The following is an 11,923-nucleotide window of genomic DNA, read 5'->3' as shown; positions in this document are numbered from 1 at the left end:
TGATTAAAAATATAGCTCAAAGTCGGTATGTTTTCGTGCACTATTTCCGTATACATGGTACTCCTATGTTTCGTTTGGCTCGGTTTTATTGTAATAAATTTTAATTTCCCGTTCTCGACAGTGGAAAGTTGAAGTCTTTTTGAACTCTTCTTCATTTTTTTGGCCCATTTTACCTCCGTTTTCTCAGGAAACAAACAAGGTTTTTAGGAATATTCTGTTCAATATACTTATGTTTTCGTTAAAATGACAGGCTTGATCTTTGTTTGATTAACGGTTTGCGAGTTAAATGGTGAAATAATCAATTGCGAAGGTATAGACTATCGTGAGAATACTAATGGATTGTGTTGAGCGGTGAAAAAGGTTAAATAAAGTGACGGAGACTTGATCTTTGTTTCATGCCACGTCAAGCGGTAATGTTGCTCGGTCAAAACCGAGCGGCACAGTGGCTTGAGCTTACAGATCAACGATTGATACTGCAGTCTGTAGCTCAAAAACCACCCCCGGCCTCGAGCATCTGCTTCTCATCTGTATGTATAAGCCCCCTGATCATGCAAATCCTCTCCATCAGGGAATAAAATCCCCTGATTTTTCCTCTCTTACAAGTTAGGGCTTTGTATTCCGAGTCTCTCACCGCTCTTGTCGCCGTCCTCTGAGGTCCAGCCACTGCCGCCAGGTGCCGCCACGTTCAACCTAAGGATACTGCCGATTCTGCCCATTATTGTTCAGGTAAATCTCCCTCTTAAATCTCTTGATCTCTCCCCTGTTTTACTATATCTCTTTATTCCTCTCTCGCCCCGTTGGTTTTCGGAATGAGGGGGATGGGCTTCACTGAGTCTTTCGTGAATGCGTATTGGTTGGCAGTGAGGCGTCAAATTTGTTGATTAATAATTTAATATTGGTCATCCGAAGAGTGGGGAATATCTATTGTTGCCAACGGATTCTTGTCTCCATAGTCCATCCCCCCAAACTGCCTTCCCTTGTGGGAGTGGTGCTGTTTTCTTTGCATACCTTGTGCTTGAGTTCTTGGGATCTTGCATGAACTAAACAACTGGGTTATGTTGAGTATGTGAGAGCTAATGCGGAGGAGAGCAACGAAGTTTCTGATCTGGGTTCAGAATCATGAAGATCCTTTTCCTGCAATTTGTAACTCCAAGATGGGGGGTTGACAATGTCTTCTTTTCCTATTCTCCATAATTTATTGCAACCCACCCCCTTTCTTCTACTGCTCTGGCAAGCAAGATTCTTATCATTTTTATTTGCTGAAAGAGAGAGAACAAGGATTGAGGTTGAAATTTCAAAGGCAAATTAAGTAGATTGACGCTAACTTTTAGTGCAGTTACTAAATAGCCCCCTAGTACTTTTAATTAAAAGAGAAAATGTCCTTAAAAAATTCAATTTTTGATGGGTGTGGAAAGTATATCAAGACCCAGGTCTAGTAATAGCAGTAGTCATGTTTAAGGCTACGTTTGGGTACCAAGAGTACCTCAAGTACTCTCACTACTATTCTTTACTTTATTATTACTTTTCACCTACTTTTTTACTATTCATTACTTTTTACCTACTATTCATTATTCTATTATTACTTTTTCACTACTTTTTCACTACTATTCACAAACATTCTCAACACTTCTCAGGTATTCTCACTACCCAAACGTAGCCTAACTCTTGATTGTGTGAGCAAGTAATACTTGTGTGGGTATTAAGTTGTTTTAAGACATGCTTGGCCTGTTCCTTTTTAAGAAATACTCCTAATTTGTTTGTAAGTACTGACAGAAAAGTCATAGACCATCAAGGTAACTGGCCTTTCAGTTTAGTTTATAATTATCTCAATTCTAACAAATATACACTAAAATATCATAATACTTCTAGCCTTTTGCAATTAGTGTTTAGATTTCTTTATTCTATTGCACAAAATTATGAATGAGATGCAGTTGAATCCGAGTTTGCAAAGATAAAATATACTTTGGGTTCATTTTATCTGCTAACAATTAATGGTTCCATTGAAGAAAAGAGGGACACACACATATATAATAATCAGTCTAGCATATGATGAGAGGATGATTAAACAAACAAGAAGAGGGTTATTTATTAAGATACCAATTAAACATAGTTGGCTTTTGGCCCAAAATATTTTCTTGCACTCTGTTTTCAGTTTGAAGTTCCTATAATTTTTCTTGCACTTCTTCATGCACTCCATTTTCTGTTGACATTTTCACCTTCACTACCTCCATCTCAACCAGAGAAAGATGGCCGAGACTACATCAAGTACAGCAATTTGGGAAGAAATCGAGCGATCCGAGAGGTAATTTGGTGTAATTTCCTTTTGTTATTGCTTCTTAAAATTAGACATATCCTGCTCGAGAACGAAAGAAGTTCGAAGAATTTTCATTTTTGTTTTTTGAAACGTTTTTTTCAAAGAATGGAAGCACACATTGCCATAAGTTTTGTGATATTGTTGATCTTGTTGCGGTTACAGCTACCTAGTGTGCTCAATGTATGAGGAGGCGGCATCCTTAGCTTCATCGATACTAAAGCGTCTTTGCAACGATAACGATAACGAAGGCATTGAAGCTGGAGAAGATGTTGAATTCTACGACATGTTAGAGTCGACTGGTATGGTGTTGGTGCAGTCCTTGAAGGAACTTGGAAGGTAATTTTAATTCCCTCTATTCGTAGATTAAGTATGTGATTGTAAACCCAAAAATAGGGAATTTGATTTAATTAAACTTCAATTCATTTGTCGTACCATCGAAGGTGTTAGCTAGAATTCAGTTAAATCCATGTTATTGATGATACTGTGCGATTGGATGAGTACACATGGCAGCATCCTTTGTACTCCTAGAGTTTACTTGATAAAAAAACTTTCATTGTTTTTCGGAAACAGAAAAAAAAAAGAGCATGAAGGTCCGTTGGAGTAGTTTATAGTTGTTGAGAATACCTGAGAAGTGTTGAGAATGTTTGTGAATAGTAGTGAAAAAGTAATAATAAAATATTAAATAGTAGTAAAAGTAGGTGAAAAGTAATGAATAGTAGAAAAGTAGGTGAAAATAATAATAAAGTAAATAATAGTAATGAGAGTACTTGAGATACTCTCACTTGCCAAACCAGCCAGAGCCATCTTATTTGAAGGGGTTTGTACAGTTGATGGCTTTTTGCCCAATGTTTTTGGGGTTTATTAGGTGGTTCAATCGGTCTTTTTTCTATTAAATGATATCTAGGCCTTGCCATGAGAAAAAAACAGAAGCTTTAGAGGCCCATATTCAGGAAAAAAACTGGGGATGATGGGATTTGTTTTTAAATGAGTTTTTAAATGATATAGGCCTTGCAGTGATATTGTTGGCAGATCTTTAGAAGGCCAAACAGCACTGTTAAAACGTTTTTTTTCACCCTTTTTCTATTTAAAATCATCAACTCTACAATAACTTGCTAAAATCATACTGTAGGTGTGAATCAAGGTTTTTACCTAACAGGTTTTTAATTGAAACACTAAGAATAACATCAAGACTAAATGAGTATTGAGGTCTTGTGAATTTGGTGTGAATGATTGGATCTTGCACCGGTTTTCATGACAAAAACCATTCAAGAAAGATATTGAAATTGATTAGAAGGTTATTTGACATCTAAACTTGGATCTTGAAGGAGAAGACTTGAAAAAGTTGAAAATACTTGCCTAAATCACCAAAAGGGAGGCCAGTGGACGAGGCTTATGTTAAGGGAGGAAAAGGGCTATGATTTTATGAAATTCTCTGAGTTTTGGGGTTTGAAAAGATGCAGCAGGAAGGGGAATTGTGGCTGGGTTGAAATAATAAGGTTTTGGGCATATTTACCCGAGAATTTTAGAGTTTTCTTCGGGAGAAATGCTTAGTCTACACAGAAATCTTACACGAGGAAGTTTATGCACTGACATGGTTTAATATGAGATCCATCAGTTTGTAAAACTCTTTTTATTTTAAAGTAGATCTAACGTATTACATTAAGCCTTGTTAGCGTGTAAACTTCCTTGTGTAAGATATGTGTGTAGACCTAACACTTTTTTATCTGATTAGAAATTCTTATTCTACTAGGATTCTAATTTTTCTTGGACCCTTTTGGGCTAATCCGAATAGAACTAGGTATAGGCATTGTTTTTTTTTTTTTTTTTTGGATAGGAGGTATGGGCATTGTTACTCCTTAATTCTGAGCCCCTAATACTGTTTCTAACACTTCTTTAAAGCCATAAAAAGGGACCAATGAAAATTAAAAATAAAACATACAAAACTAATGAAATTCATAAACTACCCCTTAATGAAGTATTTGGTTTTGCACAAATGCTACATATTATGTATTTCTTAAAATATTATTCATAGTTTCTTTGGGTTCATGCAGGTCATCAGAAATTCTGAATCAGCTTAAACTACTTTATGTTCTTGTCACTGCTATCCCTGTTCAAGTTCTGCTTACTGGGTACATTTATCTCTTGTACATGTTACTTTTCCTATATTCTAAATTCTCCGTGCGATATAAATTTGACACACAGATACAACTGTTTTATCTTTATGTGTGAGTGGTTGTTTGACCTTAAATTTATTAAAAATAAGCTTGGGCTTAAACATTAATTTTGTCAAAGCAGCCATAACGTGGTTAGAATGTCCATAAATGGCTATTCTCAAGAGTATTTTTGTTTGTAATTATCTACTGAAAATAAAGTTATTTGTAAAAATGTCTAAGGAGGTTTTAGGATTATTCAGCTGTCTAGTACCACAGTTGTTCAAGGAACTTCTTTCTTTCTTTTGTTTTTCCCTTTTTAGAAGAAGTTCTTTAAATATCAGATTTTAAAGTAAACATTTATCACTTCTAATTTCACTGTAATTGATATTTGTGGTGGTTTTTACTTATCAAAAAAATATTTTATGTTTTTCATTTAAAACTTATCTTAAGGAAATAAACGAAGTATATTCCTGAAAGAAAATTGGGTTTGGGGCTGAAGGCCTGTAGATGTACATAAGTGCAATGAAGGCTTACAAAAGAGAATAAGGATTAATAAATTCTGGAAGAGTTGTCCTTTTGGCTTTTAAAGTTACATACCAAAGGCATAGAAATCTGAGAAAAGTCCATTGGAGTAAGAGAATCACTAGTTCTCATATTTAGAATTAATGATTCTGTTAATTCTGAGAAAAGTACCTATCTACTTCTAGATATCCTTTTTTCTTGTATACATCCCGTGTACCTGGATTGCACCTTTTGTGTTTTTCAATGAAATAACTGCTTAGCAAAAGCAGAGAACATTAATTCTCACAACATTTTCTCTGAATTTTTTCTTCATGCATATGCCTAAGAAGACAAAGTAGTCAAATTCCAAAAACTTGTATTGAAGCATTATGCTCTTCTGTTAACTACTATTCATGGGGTTTGATTTATAGCATGTGCTATGGTTTACATGTAAGTTTAATTCAATCTCTAAAACTTAGGTCATGGAACATGGCTTACCTGTGGATTTATGTAATTCTTTTCATTCTTTGCATGTCAGGCAAAGTAAGGTCTCTGTTGCTTCTTAGTGAGGTATACCTGTAGCATTGGGATGGATCGACTGGCTAATATGTTCTCGGGTTTCTGTTTTTTATAAATGCGTTTTCTAGTGTCTGGGATTTATAGACATATTGTACACCATTCTGTTGTGCATAGGACGTGGGTAAATCAGTTTTTTTATGTTGGGCATGTATCATAGTTTTGGCAAAACATATTCTTGGAAGGAAGTAATGTCTATACTTCAAAAGAGTGGTTGTCAAACCTTTTGTCATTTTTTTTGTCCTTTCAGGGTTTGCTTTCAGATATCAGAAGGTTCTTCTTTTGGTGTTCGGGAATTTCTTGAGGATTTCCTTAGCAAGTGGAGATCTATAGATGAAAGATACTATGTTCTTGTTGATGCAGAAGCAAATGTAGATTGTATCCCAAGACATGACAGGCGTTTTATTCTAGGAGTTGATGAATATTTTGAAGTTGTCGAGGTCTATGCCGTGACCCTTCTTGCAACAGTTTTAAATGATTTCGAATTTGCCATCTCATTGGTTGAGAAAGCTGCACTACCTGAGGAAAAACGACAGGTATTTTATATTATCATAGATCTAAGTTGGAGTCACCCTTTACTGGAATGAACTGTGTTGGTTTTTGGATTTGCCATGACATCCTGTGTTCATGGACTGTTTTCATGACATTTGATATCATTGTTGGACTAAGCTATAGAATTCAAGTATTAATGAGAATTACCATTTTTTAGATTGACTGATACTATTCCTATGGTTCATGATTTGTTGTTGACTCTTTTCTCGCATAAGATTTGGCTCATCAACTATGAGGACCTGCTCTTCAGTAGAAAGCCTTCACCAAACATTATATGTTAATGTTGAACTGTTCATGTGGGATGTGCAATTGCTATTTGACATAGTCAACCTTAAGAGTAAAAAGGGTAGGTAGCGATTTAAGGGCTAAAATGTTGCACTTCATTTGTTTCATTGTTCTCATCTTCTTTTGGGGGTTAACTGATGGTATTTCTTCCGGTCATTTTAAAGTTTCACATTCAAAAACTTCCATCAAACCCCTACGGGTTGGCCCAAGTGGTGAAGGCCTTGGCCTTGGTTTTGGGGTATCATTCCCTTCAAGGTCCAAGGTTCAACACCTCATGGATGCAAACAATCCTTTGGGGCCACACCCCTTGGTAAAAAGCTAGTGTTTTAACTAGTTCCATGTAGGGAAACTTCCACAGTGCGGTGCGTGGGACCGGGGTTTACTCTGCATGGGTGGGTCCGAAAGGCCCTGCCTTGGAGAGGTTCCTTGACATATAAAAAAAAAAAAAAAAAACCTTCCATCATGTAAACATGTGGAGTTGGTTATCTGAAAAATTCAGTATTTGTGCATGTTAACGTTCATTTCAAACTTTGACATTTTTTTGGACATGCGGGCACATACATGTATGAGCTTACCAGTCATTTTCTAGTTTTACCATCAACTTTTTCCCTTATGTAAATATGTGCGGTTCTTATATGTAAACTTCAGCAAATTTTGGGTATGTAAATGTGCATTTCAACTTCAGAGCAGTCATTTTTTTTTGTGTTACCTTCAACATTTTCCCTTATGTAAATATTTGCGGTTGCTTTTCGGTACGCTTCAGTAAATTTTATGTTCATTTTGACTTTTTAACGGACACACACACACACGAACATGAAAATAAGTAGGGAATCAGAAGCATACCTTAAAAATGGTCTGCACTTAATTGATGTTTATTTATTTATTTTTTGCATTGTTATATCTATCTGATGTCTCGTTCTGTTGGTGCCCATACCCCCACTATTGCAACTCCGTCTTATCCCCCATCATCTTTGCTATTGTCATCCTTATCAAGTATTTATGTACTTGTCTCAAGGGGTCAAGCTGATGGGAATGGGTGCATTTAGTTGTTTAATTAGTATTTTAACACTCATCTCATGTGCGAGTCAGACTCTCCTTTAATAAATAGAGTCCAACATGCGAATACTTAGAGGATGCTTGGAAAATGATATTAGATGAGAATTTTGTGAATAATAGTAAGATGGTTTGTGAATAGTAGTGAGATAGTTTGAGTTAAATATTTTTTGGGTTTTGGGAAATGAGAGAGAAAAAATTAAATAAGAAATATTATAAAGTTAAAATATTGTTAAAATATAATTTTTGTTTTGAGATTTGAAAAAGTTGATTGTTTTTTATTTATTTTTTAAACATTTGAAAAAATTGTAATGATTAGTTTAAAAAAGTTGTAATGATTAGTTTGAAAGTGTTCGTGTTTGAATGATGTTTGGGAAGGAAATAAGATGAGATAAGATTAGATGGGATGGGATGAAAATGGTATCCAAACATCCCCTTAATTGATTTTTTTTTTTTTTTTGGGGGGGGGGGGGGGGGGGGGTTGTGGGGGGGAGTGTTGATTTAGGATTCGAACTTAAGACTTTTGTTTTGTACCATGTTAAATCACTACTTGTCTCAAAAGCTCAAGCCGATAAGAAGAGGCAAATATTACCATTTCATCTTTATTCTCACAAATTACTTTATCAATTTCCCTTCTTTTGCGAAAATCGTTAATCATTATTTCTTCCTATCATTTCATGGAAAGTATTTCTTTGCAGGGGTCTTGTATACCTTCTGGATATGCCTTTATTGAACTTTAAATGTAGTTGTATAAAAAAGAATCATGTCACTAAATTTTACTCATGTTTCCCCCTTCAGTTGTAGAAATACAAACATATAACAGAACATGTTCCTTGTTACTATTTATTTTTACCATTTATCAAAAGCTACATTTCTCAGTTTGATTTTATAGTTAACTGAGAAAACCCTTCGTCGATTTATCTTGAAGCCTAAATTTTGATAACCTTCTACGAATTGCCTTTATTTGTCTTTTGGTGTCATTTGAAAAGTTTTTTTTTTTTTTTTCCTTACATATTGATAATAGTAAATTCACGGATTAGGGATTTCATACTATCCTTATTAAGTTATTATTACATTTATAGTAGATAAAATATGTTTTTAGCTATTTCATACTGTATTTTCAAGCAAGGCCAGTTTGTAATTGGGATAATATTTCCTAGTCTTGGTGATGACTCTGTGTTTCATGAGTGAGTTGATATACATTCTTCATGGAAATTCAAATAATATTATTTCATTTCCATGTTTTTCCAAATGGCTGAAAACATCAGATTGTTTTATCAATTGATTAAAAAAAATATTAGTTCTTATATTTTCCCATGTCCTTTATTATAGGTACTTCTGAGGAAATTACATTCCCTTCATTCTATTAAAGCCACCAACTTGTCACAAGGACCCTCAATTTTGGCGGGAGATAATCATGATGCTCGTTTCTCATCACTGAAAGAACTGAATGTACCTGAGGGTTCTCAAAAAGCATTGAATGCCAAATACCAACCTAATCAAGGGAGTGTTGCCAAACAAGCAGTTTTAAAATTCTCTGAACGGATAGAACCATGTTTCTGGTGGTTTCGTACCATCACTTTGAAGTTTGGTAATGCTCGATTGGTTGTATCGAATGGGAAAATTTTCCTGGGCTGTTTGATCTTGCTCATGTGCCATGTTGTCCGAAAGAAAAAGGCTATTTTGAAGAGGTACTATATTCTCTTCTTTCTGGTCTACATGTATGTAGGATTCCAAAGTCACAGATTATAAAATATATTCCTTTTCTACTTTTAGTTTAAAATCATACTTGGGTTTTGGCTTGCAGCTGTGTCTCTCCCAAAATGAAAGTAAAACTGTTTAAGATTCCCTTTTTCTAAACTAATTGTTTAGCCTGTTTTTCATATTTAGTAAAGCCTGTTTAATAGGTTTCTGTTACAATTATCAATGTTCTTATGCTGAAAGTTGTGACACAGCAGTTGGATAATCTCCCAATCCAAGATGTTGTCTTCACACACAAATAAATAAATAAATAAATAATAATAATAATAATAAATATAACTGATTATTGCTCTGTTTAAACTGCTCAAAATACACTGTATAGCTGAGAAAACCCTCAATAGAATTGAAGAGGCTGAAAGCTAATCTAATTTAACTGTGAAGAGTTCAGGTGATTTACTAAAATGTTTTTGTTTCAGGTTTGCTGGAAGACATGTACTGTTCTTGAAGAGGGCCGTGATAGATTTGTGGCAGCTTGCGTTTTCGTACCAAGTGAATCCTCTAGCATCTGTTCAACCTCTCGCCGCTGCAACACGTGGAGGGCAGTGATGAGATTTACCGTAATTTCCCATTTTAGGTCTCTCATACAGGTATAAACACACATCTTTTATGGAACAACCGAGCCGATGATATTTTCATACTCGGTTCTTGTGTTTCGTTTTTCTGGTCAAGATGCCATGAAATCATATCCATGAACTGATACAAAGTTCTGTTTAACGAACAGGTGCAATTCTTTGTGCAAGGTTTTGTGGCAATAAATTAGATGAATTGGGGAGTACAATTCACCATAAAATCTCCTTGTTCTGCATAAATTTTCATGGTTGTAATGAATAAACGAAGTGAGAAGTTCAGTAATATATATCCTGCAACGTCTGCAGTGTCAAGGGACTTTGCTTTTTCTTTTCGCAAGTGTCATTACCATAGTTTTATTTATTTTATTTTTCTGTGCGCATTACAAGTTTCATCAAATTTATTTTTCAAAGTTAGGTGCATGGTTTATTATAGGGAGATATTTTAGCCATAATAGAATTACACAAAAATAAATACAAATTGATGTAAAGTTACTTGTATTGTAAAGTAAATCTAATGGATCACACGAATCTACGTCAGTTTGTGGGTTTAATTTTGTATAATTTCTTAGTGTATGTAACCATTCTTTTTATTATATCAAAGTTATAGATGGTTTGTTGGGGTCACGACACTCTGTTGCGGACATTTTTTCTTTTAGAGTCATGCTAGGCTACAGCCAAGCAATGACCACTAACGCACACAAATTTATATTTCTATTTTTCTCTTCTTTTTCTTTTTATATTTTTTTAACATATTTAAATATTTTTAAAAAATAAAAAAATACATTAATACACTAAAAGTCAATTCCTTAATCATTAAGTAAAAAAAAAAATTAAATACAACAAGCGGTCAAAGTAAATGGTCAAAGTCAGGCGGCAAACTAGCATTTTCTATTCTTTTAACCACCTTTGCTATGCCGCCGGATTCGCTTTCTTACCTTCTTCCTTGCGCCTTTTGACTCAATCCGGTGGATACAACAAAGAAAATCCTTGACAAAAATATTAACAAACAATAATTAGTTGACATAGAATTTGTACTCTAATCCACCATTAAGGGTTAGGATTAAGATATTTGATGGGAGGATTGTGAGGAGATGCGCTCTAATGATATAATGGTGTTTGTGTGGATTGTTAAAAGAGTAATGCCACTATTTACAAACTTGGTACGTAATACTCTTCTATTGACACATCAAATATACCGTTGATATGGAAGCTTTCAACTCCATTACTTCCAAAATATATTGATATTTTGTCTTTTATGAATCTATTAAATCCCACATTTTCATTCTAAATGGGTAGTTACAAATTTGCATCTACATTCATTTTTGCAGTGTGAGGTTAGGAATGTCATTCTACAGTTTCTTCAATAAACCTTTCATGAAATGTAATAAACTTTTTCAACTCGTCTTATTTTATCTCATCTTACCTTATCTCATCATTACAATTTTTTCAAATTTCTACACAATATAATAAACAATTTAACTTTTTCAAATTCTAAAATAATAATAATATTAAAAAATAATATTTTAATAATATTTTATTCAACTCATCTCATCTCATCTCAACTTACTATCCAAACAAGTCCGAGTTTCACTTCCCTCTCTTCCAATAGTGCAATTTTATAAGACTCAAATTAAGTGGTCTCTTTCGCGCCAAATTTGTATATTGCATGACTTTTAAGGGTGGGAGATTCTTTATTGCTTTATAAGATTGGACGATGGAATCAATTATATATTTTTTTTTTCGTAAGAGATGTTTTAGTTATAAAAAGATTAAATTCATATTATAAAATTATTTTTATTTTAAAATAAATTTTATTTATATTATAAAATCACGTCAGCTTGTAAATTTATTTTTATAAAATATCTTTATAACTATATTACATGTTATGATCAGAAGATTAATGATATTATTTTTATTTATTTAAAAATCTATAATATTATAATTGAGGTAAGTGCTTGACTTCATTAAAAATATTAAATTATTTTATTTAAATTGTAAATTATACGAAGAATAAAGCTAGCTTGTCCATTTTACATGACTGTTTTTTAATTTTTTTTACTTAATAATTAAGAAAGTAATTTTAAGTATATTGATGTATTTTTTTTTTATTTTTTAAAAATATTAAAAAATAGGAATAGAAAAATAAAAAACAAAATTAC

The 11,923-nt window shown here is 33.5% G+C and overlaps 1 protein-coding gene across 1 annotated transcript; it reads left to right on the top strand.

The window, feature by feature from the left end:
- The first annotated feature begins 436 nt into the window (after nucleotides 1-436).
- On the top strand, nucleotides 437-10,076 carry LOC121244610 (protein APEM9). Its single transcript, XM_041142759.1, has 8 exons — nucleotides 437-726; nucleotides 2,243-2,302; nucleotides 2,477-2,650; nucleotides 4,366-4,443; nucleotides 5,795-6,080; nucleotides 8,767-9,125; nucleotides 9,612-9,782; nucleotides 9,917-10,076. The coding sequence occupies exons 2-7, from the start codon at nucleotides 2,247-2,249 to the stop codon at nucleotides 9,739-9,741; spliced, it is 1,083 nt and encodes a 360-aa protein (XP_040998693.1). The 5' UTR covers nucleotides 437-726; nucleotides 2,243-2,246; the 3' UTR covers nucleotides 9,742-9,782; nucleotides 9,917-10,076.
- Nucleotides 10,077-11,923: the final 1,847 nt, after the last annotated feature.

Source organism: Juglans microcarpa x Juglans regia, chromosome 8S (assembly GCF_004785595.1).
Source record: "Juglans microcarpa x Juglans regia isolate MS1-56 chromosome 8S, Jm3101_v1.0, whole genome shotgun sequence".
In the NCBI taxonomy this organism is placed as follows: domain Eukaryota; kingdom Viridiplantae; phylum Streptophyta; class Magnoliopsida; order Fagales; family Juglandaceae; genus Juglans; species Juglans microcarpa x Juglans regia.
Note: the sequence above shows the minus strand (reverse complement) of the source record. Positions and strands in the feature narration are given on the sequence as shown.